Source organism: Vigna umbellata, chromosome 5 (genome assembly GCF_029865625.1).
Source record: "Vigna umbellata cultivar VRB3 chromosome 5, Vumbellata_1.0, whole genome shotgun sequence".
In the NCBI taxonomy this organism is placed as follows: Eukaryota; Viridiplantae; Streptophyta; class Magnoliopsida; order Fabales; family Fabaceae; genus Vigna; species Vigna umbellata.
In genome coordinates this window covers 54,661,886-54,678,563 of record NC_142169.1, presented here as the reverse complement: position 1 = coordinate 54,678,563, position 16,678 = coordinate 54,661,886, and the positions used below count along the sequence as shown (strand labels likewise).

Genomic DNA, 16,678 nt, shown 5'->3' with positions numbered 1-16,678 from the left:
GCGATTCATTCTATTGTTAGCTAAAATTCTTACTAGTCAAAACAATTCTGGTTAAAGTAGGTTGGAATTTTTTCTAGTTAACGTTAAAAATATTTAGTATAAAAAATCTTACAAACTTTTTTGTTAAAGAGAGAAAATAAAATATAAAAAAATTTAAATTCAAGTAATCTTATGAAATTGAATATAAGATGGTATCAGGCCTTTGTACTCCAATGATACAAGACTTTAATAAATGTGAGTAGGAAAGAATGGGTACATTTTATATACCAAGTATACTATTTGAGGTAGAGATGATCTATATTTGATTATTCCTCTGAATAAATTTCTATGGTAACAAATATAAAATGTATATTAAATGAAATCATTTATATTTGATCAAATGCATAATCTAAATTGAGCTAAATGATTAAAAAGCGTTCATGTTTTTTATATATAGAATCTAATAAATTAAAAAATGACTGTATGCTTTACTTAGGAAGAAAGTATGCAAAGTGAATTTGTCAATTTGAGAGCTAGAGTTGAATAAAAATTAAACGAAACAAGAAATAAAGTTTGTCATGAAATCACAAATTATTTCTTTGTGCTTAACAAAAAAAAAACAAATTATTTCTATGTTTATACAATTTTAGCCTAGAAAAAAAATGTGGACCTTCTATAAGAAAATATAAGTACGAGTAAAACAAATATAGTAATATGCACAAAATATCTTGAAGAATATATAATAAATATTATAAAAATATATATATAAAGAATATGGCTCAAATAACGTTTATACTGAGCAAGCTATACAAATGAAGGAAGTCTCAATATAAGCTACAATTAACTTACTCAGTCTTACATTCTGTATACTGTTTTTGTTTTGTTTATAGTAAGAGAAGAGTATAATATGATTTTTATTCTTCACATTATAAACTAACCCACATATAATGAAGCTTAAACTATGTATCTTATACAAGAGTAATATTTCTAAAATTATATTCTATAGATTTGAAGATAGAAGTGGCAGAAATACTTAAGTTAATATACTAGGACAAAAATTAAAAAGAGTACCTATAAGTGGGTAGTTTATGTCTTATATATACCCGACCTGGTTTATAGATCCAAAAATAATAAATAGACCCACTATTATAATTATTCATGAAACATTGAGAGAGAATTATGTTATGTAAGATATTATTATAATTATTCATGAAACAGAGATAATTATGATATTATGTTGTGTATATTTCAATTATTATTTAACAAAATATATGTGAAGACTTAGAAAATTATATTTCAGAAGCGATAGTGAATTAAAAATAAAGAGACTCAATTATTTTAATATTAAAAAGTTTTAATATAAAATGAATTGTTATAAACGAGTTTCATTATTTTTAAAACATATCATCTTTTTTGAAATCACTTTTCTAGAGTTATCTGCCTTTTCTCTAATTTTGTGTTCGCTTAAACCTAAATTTCTATTCACGAGGAATTGCGTAGACGGATTAGAGGATTAAATCATGTTCGTTTATGAGGATTTGGAAGCAACGTAAAGAGCTGATTTGCGGGATACATAATTTTTCTTATCATCGCTTATGTGCTCAAATTTGAAGGGATTTCACAGGAAATATCCTTTCTACCCTCCTATAATTTCAAAATTCCAACTTTGATAGTAAATATAATCATACTATAATCAATTTCAAATTAAAAGTATTCTATTTCATGTGAAAAGGTAACCCTCTAATCCAAAAACGTAACTAATATGTTTTAATTAGTAATAAATAATAATAATAATAATTATACCACGATTAAATTATATTCTTAAAATCCACTATTTAAACAAAAATAATATTTAAAGAAAAAATAATAATTTTCTAAAAGAATATTCTTTTAATTATTTTATTAATTATTTTATTCTATTATTTAAAATTATTTTTATCAAAAAGTATTTTATTAATTTTCTTTAAAATTATATTTATAAACTTTAAAGTATTTTTTATATTCAATTTACTAAATTACCATTTTTTTTTCTTATTATAAACAATTTTACAATTAAATATAACATTAAAAAATATCATTTTATATTACTTTAATAACTAGGAGCATTTTGGTAATTTTTAATTTTTACCAATTAAACAAATTTTTTAAATATGTTCCATCAATCAAATCTTACACTAATTCTCACAAACTTTACTTTCAAATCTACTTTCAATTACTCACAAATCCACTCAAAACAACAACAAAAATATTACCCTCAAATTCATTCAAATCATTTCCCCCAAATCACCTCAAAAGAACAAAGCCTAAGTTTTCTTCTCCTAAGTCATATGTTTGACGATCAGGAGGTGTATTTACGTTCACGGTGTCAGGGTCTACAAATGTAGCCGATCAATTTCAAGAATAGAGCAGGTAAGTTCCGACTCATTTTTCTTCTTCTGTTCCCAAATCTGTTTTAGAATAATCTTGTATTGTTGCATGTGTAATCATGCTTCTTCTAGTCAGTCTTGGTTAATCTAGAGTTCTAAGAACTCTGTCCGTTTCCAATTTGGTGTTTCGTAAGTTCGTCTAAAGATTTCTTGTGTTTTAAGCAATCGGCAAAACGTTCCTTGAGTAGGGCAATTTATTGTGAGATAAGGGATGCTAATTTGCTTTTCATAATTATAGTAAGATGTTTGTAATCTGTCATTTGGTGTGCATGTGATTATATGATTGTTAGTGGTGTGAAATTTGAAAAAATATGAGTAATTGCCCTTTTTTATGTGTTTTTGGAATAATTATGAATGTATGATTGTTGTATGACTTATAGTTTGATGAAATGGATCTGTTGTTGAGATAAAACTATGTTATTATTGATAGTTGAAAGAATTGGGGATTTTGAGTATAAATTGGATATTTAAAGTGATGGGTGTTAGCACGTCAAATTTTGTATTAGTTGATTTAAAGAGAATTTTGTAGTCTAGTAAAAGTCTTTGGATCTATTATATTTGGTTTAAGTCATAAAATAGTTATAGCATGAAGTTGAAATTGAGAAGTAACATTTGAGTGCATTTTATACCATTTTAGAGTGAAATTTGGGGTTTTAAGAGGTGAATTTTAGAAGGAATGATGGTTTAATAGCAGTAGCAGTTTGGGGACTGTTTTTGAGCTATTTTGGACTTGTTGGAACTTTTAAAACAGTAAAATCTAATCTATATTGTAGTAGAGGTCTTGGGAGGGGGTATTTGCATGGTTTTTGGTCAAAAAGAGGGGTTTTAGGTAGTGAATTTTTAAGGGAGTGATTCTAGGTGGAATTGGTGAATCTAGAGTCCATTATTAAGTCAATCAAAACTGGGTTATGCAGATTTTGCAGTGAAATGGTTGTTAGAAGAATTGGAAATGAGTTTGGGTAGCTTAGAAAAGTTGTTTTGGTTTGGAATGGTCAATTTCAGCTAGAGGTGAGTTTTCTGAAGTTTCTTAGCATTTATAGGGTCCCAGGGAGTTGGGGGAGAAGTGTCCAAGGTCAAATAAAAAAAGGGATTGGATCTGTCATGGCGCTGAGCGCTAGCCTGGGCGCCAGCTCTCGGGTAACAGGATGCTGAGCATCAGCCTGGGCGCCAGCTCTCTGTCTCGCTGGGGTTGAGCGCTAGTTTGTGGTGTTGAGCGATAGTCAGTAGGGTTACTTTTTTTTGTTGTTTTCGATATTCTGGGGTACTGGTCTGAGTTATTTTCTGTTCTTTCATAAATGTTGCATGGTTCCTTATGCTTGGATGAAATATATGATGAAGATATCAAAGTGTTGTGTGAACTATTGTAAAAGTGAAATGTTATTGTATATGGTTTCAAATGGATTCTTGTGTTGTATGCAATGTAAATATAATTATAAGGTTTATATGAGAATGAAAGTGGTGTTTAATGAGAATGAGAAAATTGTGTTATGAGAAGAATCTCAAGGAGAGATTTAATTTTTTAGCAAGTTGTTGTTAGAATCGCTGCAGCGGAATTGTTAGCGTGGAATAAACCAAGAGGGTTTTTAATACGAACGTGTGCCTTTTAATTTCTACTCAATTAAACTTACCAAGCAAATAATAAAGACAAATAAAGAGAGTAAGGTTGAGAGAAATTTGCACAGATGATTTTATCCTGGTTCAGATCACTAGGATCCTACGTCCAGTCGCTTATCTCAAACAAGATAAACCTTTTTCACTATCACAAAACAGTTACAAATATTAGTCACACAGAAAAACAATTTGTAACAGTTTAGAAATTACCACCTCTCTTGAAACCACAAGAGACGAACTTACACCTCCTTTGAATCTTCACAAAGGATGAACACCTCCTCCGAATACTTCACGAAGGATGATTCTCTTCCGAACACCTCCTTAGACACACCAAGGATGAACCGGCTATTTCCTCTGTCACCGTAGCAGCACTTCACCAGCTCCACAGACACGAGTTTCACAAGCCGAACAAGAACACACAAGTCTCAATGATTTCTGAGTACTAGAGCACAAGGGAAGAGTTACTTTTGAGAGAAATAGTGAGCCAATTTATAGACTCAGCCTAATGCCCTTCCATTCTTCGAAAACGGGCCATCTAACGCATTTAATCGATTAACATAAGTACTAATCGATTAAAATGAGTACAACGGCTAGTTTTTCAAATCTGAAAACCCCAACGGTCAGTGTTAATCGATTATTCTCAAGATTAATCGATTAGCTAATCGATTATTATACACTTTAATCGATTATTCTAGTGGCGCTTGGGTTTTCAGGGCCAGCCTCTGTTTTAATCGATTAATACTTGTTTTAATCGATTAATACAGTGCGATTTTGACTCTGGACATTAATTATATAATATAAAATTACATGGAATCAAAACCACTAAAAATCTAAGTCCTAGACACTAAACTACAATTATTACAAAAGCTTTCCATAGCAATACAAGTCTTCATAACATCTTGAATCTTGATTTCTCTTGACTTGATTTGGACATCATCAAAACTTCATCTTCATCATTTTGCTAACATTCTCCCCCTTTTTGATGATGATCAAAAACTCCTTTGATTTAAAGCTTTTAGTAATAATCTGGATAAAACACAACTTACGGAAGAAAAAGTGCATTAGTGAATAAGCACAAATAGCACAAATAGGCAAATAAGCTTTAAACATTTTCTCCCCCTTTTTGATCATAATTAAAAAGTTGTGTTTGATGTTCTCCTCCTAAGATAATACTCCCCCTTAATAAAATCAAGTATGCATATGAGCTAAAAATATTTTAAATTTAAAGATTCATTCAAACATGCACAAAAGGATATATAAAGCAAATATTTTTAGGATAAAGAACTTATAAAACATTGTTTAATCATATATTGAATTATATAAGATAGGAATTTTTTTTTTTTTTTTTTTTTTTTTTTTTAAAAAAACAATCCTAAGATATTTCTAAAAAATTCCTAGATCTCTTCTAATGTTTACCCCTGTAGATATGCCTCCAACTTCGTAATGATAATCCTCTAGGTTGTTTCCACATTTTGTTTAGATCTTCATTTTGAGGATTGTCATCATTCTTTGCTTCATTTGTTGTCTTCTACAAATTTTCATCATTGCCTGCATGTAATTCAACTGACTCAAGAGGTTTTGCCTCAAGGTCTACAATTTCATCAAAGACAACATGCACACATAAAAAAATTTTCCGATTGAAAACTATATATGCTTTGTATATTAGAAGATATCCAAAAAAAATAGTTTCATCGGCCTTGGAATAAAATTTTCTTTGTTTTAAAGAAATTCTAAATATTAAACAATAGGTACCCAACTACTTGTATGGGTCCTTTGGGTTAGATTTAGAAAAAAGAAATCATTTTACAACCCAAACATATCTACCACTTGGAACACCATAATGCTTAATTTTACATTTATTTGAAGTATGACCCTTTTTCATACAATAAAAGCATGATACAAAGTTTGTGTTCCTATAAGTTGTTCCTTTTTCTACCCATGTTCTACGGGTTCTATTATTATGTTTATTTTTAATTTTAGGAACATACTTATTTTTAACAACCTTATTTTCATTATTTTTACTACATTCTCCTAAGGTTGTGTGTTCTAGTAGTTTCTTAAAATTTTCACAAGAAGCACATTCATCACTACTTGTAAATTTACCCTTTTCAAAAAATAAAACTTTATTTTTCAAATCTTTATTTTCTTCACAAATATTTTCAAAATTTAATTTTAAATTTTTATTTTCTTCAAGAATATTTTCAAAGTCTGATTTCAAATTTTTATTTTCTTCAGAAATATTTTCAAAATTTAATTTTAAATTTTTGAAATCCTTTTTCAATTTCTTATGAGCTTTATCTAATTTTTCAGATTCTACTATTAAAGCAGCATAAGTTTCATGCAATTCATCTTCACTAATTTGACTATAATTATCAGAATCGCTAGATGTACTTACTTGGCTTCCAGCGTCGTCGTTCACCACTAAACAGATGTTTGCTTCTTCATCAGATTCGCTCAAATCGGAAATTGTTTCGTTGTCATCGTCCCATGCGATGTAGGCTTTCTTTTTCTTGAAGTTTTTCTTTTCCTTTATTTCTTCATTCTTCTTTTGATTTGGGCAGTCTGCTTTTAAGTGCCCCATTTCTCCGCAACCATAACATTTATAGTGTGAGGAAGATCCTTGATTTTCTTTCTTTTCGAATTTTAATCTTCCTTTGTCTTTTGATTTCATGAACCTGTTGAGCCTTTTTATCATGAGTCTCAAATTTTCTTCATCTTCTGAATCTTCATCTTCCATTTTGCTCTTGCTCCTTTCCACCTCAGATTTCAAGGCTAGACTCTTTTTCTTAGTTTTTGCTTTTGCTTCTTCTTCATCTAGTCTTCCGAGGTCAAGTTCATGCTCTCTCAACTTTCCAAATAATGCCGCCATAGTCATTGTGTTGAGATTTTGTGACTCCGAGATTGCAGTCACCTTAGGTTGCCACGACCTGTCTAAAGACTTCAAGATTTTAATGTTTAATTCATCAGTATCAAATGACTTACCTAGTCCAATGAGATGATTGACAATGTTGGTGAAGCGTTTTTGAACGTCGGAAATTGTTTCTCCTTGCTTCATCCGGAACATTTCATACTCTTGAATTAGGGAGTTCTTTCTTGCCCTCTTTACGTCATCTGTTCCTTCATGTGTCACTCTGAGCACGTCCCACATTTCTTGAGCAGTTTTGCAGACAGAAACCCTGTAGAACTCATCAACAGTCAATGCTGATGCAATAATATTCCGAGCTTTAACGTCATTCTGAAATCTTTTCTTTTCTTCAATGGTCCATTGACCACGAGGCTTTGGTTCCTGTGTATTGTTAGTAGGAACAGAAGAGCCAGACGCAATAACATCCCAAATTTCACAATCAATAGATTCAATAAATATTTGCATCCTTACCTTCCAGAATGCATAGTTCTCACCTGTGAATAGTGGGGGTCTAATGATTGATGCACCCTCTGCAAAGGTTTGATGTGATCCTGCCATTTGAATGACTATCAAAGCAAGCTCTGATACCAATTGTTAGAATCGCTGCAGCGGAATTGTTAGCGTGGAATAAACCAAGAGGGTTTTTAATACGAACGTGTGCCTTTTAATTTCTACTCAATTAAACTTACCAAGCAAATAATAAAGACAAATAAAGAGAGTAAGGTTGAGAGAAATTTGCACAGATGATTTTATCCTGGTTCAGATCACTAGGATCCTACGTCCAGTCGCTTATCTCAAACAAGATAAACCTTTTTCACTATCACAAAACAGTTACAAATATTAGTCACACAGAAAAACAATTTGTAACAGTTTAGAAATTACCACCTCTCTTGAAACCACAAGAGACGAACTTACACCTCCTTTGAATCTTCACAAAGGATGAACACCTCCTCCGAATACTTCACGAAGGATGATTCTCTTCCGAACACCTCCTTAGACACACCAAGGATGAACCGGCTATTTCCTCTGTCACCGTAGCAGCACTTCACCAGCTCCACAGACACGAGTTTCACAAGCCGAACAAGAACACACAAGTCTCAATGATTTCTGAGTACTAGAGCACAAGGGAAGAGTTACTTTTGAGAGAAATAGTGAGCCAATTTATAGACTCAGCCTAATGCCCTTCCATTCTTCGAAAACGGGCCATCTAACGCATTTAATCGATTAACATAAGTACTAATCGATTAAAATGAGTACAACGGCTAGTTTTTCAAATCTGAAAACCCCAACGGTCAGTGTTAATCGATTATTCTCAAGATTAATCGATTAGCTAATCGATTATTATACACTTTAATCGATTATTCTAGTGGCGCTTGGGTTTTCAGGGCCAGCCTCTGTTTTAATCGATTAATACTTGTTTTAATCGATTAATACAGTGCGATTTTGACTCTGGACATTAATTATATAATATAAAATTACATGGAATCAAAACCACTAAAAATCTAAGTCCTAGACACTAAACTACAATTATTACAAAAGCTTTCCATAGCAATACAAGTCTTCATAACATCTTGAATCTTGATTTCTCTTGACTTGATTTGGACATCATCAAAACTTCATCTTCATCATTTTGCTAACAGTTGTAAGAGAATGATTGATAGAGAAACTACGGTACCCAGGTATCCTAATATTCTACCAATCATTTAACTCATGTAGAGTGGATGGGGTGGCGGAGAGAATGGTAGGAGGTCTTCACCCAAGCCCTCTGGGTTTTAGGAGTAGAAGATTTACCTCATGGTGAGTAGGTCGAGTTACGCTTATTTATAACTGTGCAGAGTATAAATACTACCATGAGTGCATGCCTGCAGTAGTCTATATCAGCATTATATCCGGATAAGTGAGTATAATGGATGAAGCTTAGTCTTGTGGTTGTATGAATTGTTTGTTCTTGAATGTTGTTAATTGTTAAACTAAATTATTATCTGAGACGTTTTTTGTACACTAGCTTACCCTTGCTTCTGTGTTGTCTGTCTTTGTGTATGTTTTTTTTTTTGCAATGATCACCTTAATGGTGTGAGTTTAGGGATGATGCCTTTTCAATCTTTTCAGCATGAGATTGAGAGAATAGCAACAATCATAAATAGAGTTTTGTTCTCCAAAGTATAAGCTCTTCTTCATTGAAAATTTGTAATTTTTAGTAAGTTACTATCTATGTAATATTTTATTTTAGTAGTTTTATACTACTAAAAAAAGATGTTACAATATCTATAGAATCTGTTAATGTATTTTTCAAAGGTCCAAAAATCTATAAATAATTAATTCTATATATCCTTTTTTAGTTAATATTATTTAGAAAAATTAAATATATTTTTAGTTCGTTTATTATGTCAATAAATTAAAATTTATTCATATTTTAAATTTTAATACATTTTGATATCTAAATTTTAGAATGAAATTGAAATAATTCTTTTAATTTATTTAAGTTAATTACTTTCACATGTTAAAGAATGTAACTCTAATATAAACTTAAAATGTTTTACATAAAAAAGTTTAACACTGATCAAATTATATCAAAATTTACAAAAAATAAAGCAAATTACTGTTTTGGTTATAAATTTAAAGATTATAAGTTTATTTAATCTTATTTATTATTGCTCTTATTGAATTAAACATTGAAGAAATCTTTTTTCAAAACACATTTCATGTAAGGGTGTTCTAAAAAACTCATTCCAGAAAATATTATATACATTCTGGAAAGTTTATTTTGGAAATCTTATTTCAGAGAACCTGTTCTGGAATGCCTTTAATGCGTTTCGGAAATAATGTTCCCAAATATTTTTCAAAAAATCTTATTCCGAAAATTATATTCGAAAATTGTTGTAAAGCTTAAAGCTTCTGAAACATAGTGATCATTTTGAAAATTTGAGGGTATGTGAGAAGAAATCGTGAGGTGCATGAAGTAACATTCGAACTTAAATAGTCCAAGAGCTGGGAATGAATGACAGTACTTTGATAGACAATATAATCTCAAGTCTGAGACTCTATTCAGCACTAAATAACTGGCACCACTATTTATATTTTTAAGTATATACATACGTGCCACAATATTTGCCTATGCAGTGGGAAATTTAAATGATAATTGATCTTATTAAAAATATAAATGTTAATAAATCATAGGTATCTCTCATCTTTAACCAACTAATTTTCCACTTCACTTTCCAATAAAGACATTTAAAATTATCCAACATTTTGAATCTTTAACCTGTGATAACCTCCAACTTCTAGTCATTTTGGCCTTTTATTTTTAATAACTCATACATATTGACATTTAAACACCAACCCACACATCAGTTTTTGTATATTTTATAACTGAAAAGAGAAAACATATTTTAATTTTGATTATCAATAATTAGTGTTTTAGTTTATATAATTCACATGAGAAACGAATAAGAAATAATAACCTATGGTAGATTGTTACTGATTTTCTCTCATATCAGAGTCAATTTAAAGAGAGACTAAAAGGACTTATCACCTATTGTAGATTGAACTCGGCACACATAAGCTAACAAGATTTTCTGTAACAATCGATCAGTATACATTCATAAATGACGCTAATTTGTACCAATGTATTCATGATCACGGACAAAACTTTACTTAAACAGTATGCTTTACACTCACAACAATGATTGATTTGGACTTGGATAGCTGAACTGAATGAAGATTTTCATCACAATATCATCCTCAACAAACTAGATAGTTATAAAAAAGAATCTAAGGGAACAAGAAAATAATCCTATAATGGCATGAATAAGAGAGGATCAAAACCTTTCTGCCAATCTAGCAGTAACTGCTCTTAGTTTTGAATACACCTTTCCTGCTGGTGATCCGAGAATCAGGCTACAAAGAGAATCCCTGGCAATCTTTATGTTGGCAAAAGATCCCAATATGTGAATTTTGGTGTCAGCAATCACGATTCTTGTCTTAGACGCGTTCTCAATTGCAAACTTTGTTTTACCACCTTTGCCAGATAACCTTCCAATTGCACGAGACAAGTGGTCGCCTCTAAGTGTTTTAACATCCTTGATCTCAAAAGACTCAACGTAGAGCTCATCCAGACGCAGAAGAGCGATGGCATCTATGACATCAAAACCCAGCATGAAAGCATGGACAAAATCAGCACATTTTTGCAGGTTACTAATATCAGGTGTGTCGGCCCTTGTCTTCAGCTCAACTCTACGAGCCTTCAAATTCATGCGCACATCAATTTTCATCTGTTCAAAAATGGGAGTATAGATATCCATCCAAGCTTTCTTGAGAGGGGTATAACGATGAGGTGGAACATTCACCTTCCGGAACTGAATCTGTCCATCAGACATCTCATGAGGCTTCAACGCCTCAAACTTTGGCTTCGGTGGCAAAACTTTGGCTTCAGATGCCCCAGTCTCAATTTCCATGGTAGTCTGATTCGACACCATTCTGCACCTGTTCAAAAAGCAACCCAAAATAAGTTTATTTAAAACATACAAAAAGGCAAACAATTGTCTATTTCTCCACTTCTAGTTATGAGCAGCATAATTATCAATCACAAATAGTTCGCAATAGCTGATATTTCCTAGTATAAAATAGCATCTGCAGGCAACTTCACACAGCTATGATGAGCAGAAAATTCCGAAACAGAACAAAATTTCAGAGTTTGCAAGAAAATATAACTGATCAGATGCTCCAAACCTCCTTATCAACTGATTGGATTATTCTCCTTTATACTAAAGGACACTTACTCTTAACTAAGGAGCCACACGTTAACATTGTTCAATTTCACTTCGTTTTCAAATCCTTCACAATTTTATGAGAAACATAGAATAACTAAAACCTATTCCTCCACATCATTTATCTAATTCAGAGATTCCAACAAAAGCATGGATTTGTGCAGATTAGTTTTTGTTTTCCATGCTCACGATCAGAAGAATTTGACATGAAATCCAACTAGGTCAATACGGAGTAACTAGAACAGAGCAATATACGATACTGAACGTGAAACAAAGCTAAAAAGCATACTTGAAAAGAGGGAGAGTAGTCGAAGACGGAGAAGCTGGCAGTGCTGGAAGCGACCTGCACTGACGATGGCGGCAGGGGTGGAAAGTTTGATGCAGCAGCTTCAATCTCTCAGGGTTTGAGTAATGTATTTAGGGTTTTATAGGGACAACGATGTGTATTTTAAAACTTGTCAGAGGCTATTCTCGTCTTTTACCTGTTATATTTCTTTATGATTTTAAATGGTAATCTTTTTCCATCGAAAAAATAAAACCTAAATACTAATTTGCTTTTTACTTTAATTAAATTTATTCGTTTTAACATTTTTTATTCAATTTAGTTTTAATATTTTTTATTCAATTTAGTTTTTTAAATAATTGAAGTGGGACAATAAATAATATCCCTATTATTTTGTAATTTTTTAACTTCTTTTAATACTTTTAATTTAAAAATATTTTTTATATCAACATCATGTCACATTTCAATAATATTACTCCTCATCTAAAATTTTCTTCGTAACTGGGACCTAAAAAAATAAAAATATCAATATAAAAATTAAATTTAGTTTTAATTTAAAAATCATTATTATTATATTTAAATTTTTTAAATTAAATTAAACAAAAATAATAAAAAATTAAATTAAATATAAAACATTCATACATGATATGATATGTGATATAATAATAACTTTGATATGTGGATATTTTTAAAAGAAAGAAAACATAAATTTATATATGATCTGTTCAATTAATTATTTAAACTTTATCAGTAAAAAAAACTCAATTGAATAAAATTACCAAATTAAAAAAAAAAGTTATAATATTAAAAATAAATTAAATAAACTAAAAAAATAGAGACACCTTAGAATATAAGTAAAAAATAATGATTTTTTTTAGAGATTTTTAATTATTATAATTCTAAAAATTGAAGTGACATACTAAAAAAAGACAAAAGGTTAATTTGGTCTAACTCACTTTTCGTTTTAAAACGGACTAAACAAATATTAATAGACAAAGGTTTTCCAAAATCTGAAAAATTTAATTTTATAAAATTAATATCAATACAAAACTTTAGAGAAGTGAATATAAGCTATATCAACGATTTAGTTTAAATTTTATATTAATGTTAGATATTTTAGCATTAAAAGGTTGAGATCAAGAACTAATTGATAAATATGCAAGAGTAATTTTTAAAATGACTTATAAACATGAAATAGAAAAGAAAAAAACAAAAACTCATGTTAAGTAAAAGACTACTGAGAGAGAGATAATAATAAAAGTTGAGAAGTGAGTAATTGAAAACCCTAAATGATTTTTTTTCATGAGTTTCCTTTCCTTAATTATCTTTTTCATCAAAATTTGTAACATAATACACTGAGTATTCACAAATGGGATTTGATTCATTTTAAGGAAAAAATTATTGAACTCAATTATTTCTATTTTCTTAATTTTTAATATGTTTTAAAATTTAAATTAAGTTTAAAGTATTTTGTATATATAGTTTTAGTGTAACTTTTAAATTAAGATTCATTCTCGGTATCACTCAATTTCTCCCAGATCAACAACAATCATAAGATCTTTTAATTTTGATTAAGGCATGTTTTTAGACTGACATCTAATCTTTTGAGCATCATGGAAAGACAAATTAGACTCAACAAAAAAGAATATAAGTATTACTATTAAACTATGAAAAGTAGAGAAATGATAAACCGATGAAATCATGTATATCAACATAGGTAATTCATTTATACATTGAAAGAAAGAACATAATATATACACAGAACCCTAGATATATGTTTGGTTGTAGAATATCATTGAAAATATTTCTTATTCTAACATTGCATGCACCTTATATAATTCTACCCAGAACATGTTCTAATAGAAAAGAAAACATATATATTAGCAGAAAACAGAACCATATAACCTATATATATCCATGATACCTAGAGAGGTTCTGCTGCAAATATTACACTTGGGATTCATCAGATTCCATAAGAACAGCATTTGAAAGTTTTTCACAGAGAAGCTGAGTGATGTTAGCTATGTGGTTGAAGAAGCAGAAGAAGGCTAAAAGAAAGAGAAGTAGGTTGATGATGATATAGTAGTGGAAGAATTCAGCTAGGAGAATCCAAAGCAGTGCCTCAGAAGCAACTAATCCTGATACATGGAAAGTTATGATGATACTTGGCAAGTTCATGTCAGCATTGAGTGCAAGGAAATGGGAAAACATAGCAAGGAAGAAAAGCAATATGGTTGGACATAATCTTTGAAAGGGATTGTTGTTGGAATCTCCAAGCTTTGCTTCCACACAAGTTAACTCCAAGCCTATGAGAATAATGTAGGTTTTTTGCCAGTTCATGATGCAGATTATGAGAGTGAAAAACAGATGATTATTTTTCAATTTTCTCTTCCCTTAAATAGGCTTATATTTACTGTACAAAACATCTTTGTCAAGTTTCTTTTTCGTATCATTGGAAGGGACATGCATGTGGTATAAGTTAAGAAATATTTTTTAACAATATTTGAACAAAGTATATATATATATCTTATTAAATTTAGAATACCTCAGTCATGAATTAGTAAGCAAATAACAACTGTCTTATATCAAAATTTTATTAAAAAATATGTATCAAAATATATTTTTTGTGATATATATATATATATATATATATATATATATATATATATATATATATATATATTATTAACAAATTTATTTGAATAATGATAAGTTAATACAATTTTTTTACAATATAACAACCATGTTATTTTTCTATTATTTTTAAAATCCATCAATATAATAATAAATAAATAATAATAGAATAATGTGTTAAAATATTATTAAATTTTTTTTGTAAAAATATTTTTTTTACTGATTTATTGTTTATTTATTAATAGAATAATTACTCTAAAGCTATAATGAAAAAATGATGCATATACTCTATCAAAATATTGTAAAAAAAATCTCTCTTAAATATCGTTGTTAATAATTTATGCATGCATGTACATAATGTATGAACATGTTAAGTTTTAGGTAAGAAATGCAATTTCAATTAATCCTTAGGCTTAATTCACTATTTCAAACTTAAGATCTAATGGAAATAAACTAAGGATCCCTCTGAGAAAAGTTTGATAGTTAAAATGTGTCCTACACCATAGTGAGATTACAATAACTATTATGTTTATCTTATTGGTCATGATGATGTGAACAGATTGATTGCATGGTTCAGAAAAAACCTGCTAGCGGTTGGTGCTTTTGCAGCTGTTAGGATAAAACACTCATCATTGGATTACTATAATATTAATATTCATAATGGTAAATAAAATATATTGATTTTGATAGTTTAAAATATGTTAAATTATAGTAAAAAAATTATGTACTTTATAAAAAAGTACAGAATCTAGAGATGTAATCTTGGACATACAAATTGCTTTGAAAATGACACAAGACATTTATTCTATTTTTTAGTTAAAAAGTTTTCACAACTTGTCACAAATAAAGTGATTCTTGGAAAACACGGAGATTAATGCTGAAAATAAATAGTATCCAAGTCATTGTTGTCAAAGAAGTTATATTTAAATTTTAATGGAAAAAACTTTTACATCTACCAGGCCAGCATATATACTTATTTAATATAAATGACGATTCTTTTAATATTTTACTATATTAATTTTTTTATAATGTATTAAATTTACTAGTGTGCTGATTGTAGAAAAACACAAAACTATAACATTAGTGAAAACATGGTTAAAAATGTTAGGTACACATTAGCTGTATTCAAGTATTTGTTTCGAGTATGATATACATATAAATAATAATTAAGAGGGATGATTTACCTTACAATTATGGACAAGTGGTTCTCACTCCCAACACTTTAACTAATTATATTCAATATTTTGTTTTTATCAACAAATTTCGGACACAAATTTTAATAATTATATTACAGTGAACTTCACCCTCTAATGATAAAGTAACTTTTAAAAGTAAAATTAACATATTTATAATTATTAATTAAACAAATAAAATTTAAAATCATAATAAAATTAAACATATATAATAAAATTTTAAATTAATTATAATTTTTAATTGCTAATTACTATTTTACTTTGTTTTCTAAAATAATTCTCAACCTTTAAAAGGGTCAAATTATATAATAACACACAGGTTTAGAAAATAAAAGCATAAAACATATGTAAGTTTAATGTTAGATAATGGTATTTTTTCAAATTTTAATTATTTATTTTCATGTAATATGTCTTTATTCTTTAGAATATGTATTATATGTAACACAAAAGTCAGAACATTTATAGAACTATAAAAAAAATGAAGGCTTTACACCTCATTATATAACAAAAAGTGGATGAAAGTAGTATTTTAAATTGAAATAAGCATAAAATATTTTAAACTAATAAATTTAAAATGCATAAAAATAAAACCATAGTCATTTTAACATGATTTGAGGTTAAAAATATTTTTGCATTAAAATTATATTACATTACACTTCATAATAAAATTATTGTGTTAAGATGACACAACTTACCTTTATTCATATTTTAAATTAAAAAACTAATTTAGTAAAAAGAACCCATAAATCACGTCACCTTCAACTTGTTATTAAATCACAATAGGATAACGGTTAATCATTTTTCTACTCATAAGTTTTTTCTTTATAAATTTAATTTTCTTAAATTTTAATTTATTAAAATAAGATATTATAAAAAAATTA

General features: G+C 29.0%; 1 protein-coding gene across 1 annotated transcript; it reads right to left on the bottom strand.

Moving 5' to 3' along the window:
• Positions 1–10,527: 10,527 nt before the first annotated feature.
• Positions 10,528–12,124, bottom strand: LOC124845662 (uncharacterized). The gene is made up of 2 exons (XM_047322802.2): positions 11,977–12,124; positions 10,528–11,403 (listed from the first exon to the last, which is right to left on the bottom strand). The coding sequence occupies exon 2, from the start codon at positions 11,394–11,396 to the stop codon at positions 10,740–10,742; it is 657 nt and encodes a 218-aa protein (XP_047178758.1). The 5' UTR covers positions 11,397–11,403; positions 11,977–12,124; the 3' UTR covers positions 10,528–10,739.
• Positions 12,125–16,678: the final 4,554 nt, after the last annotated feature.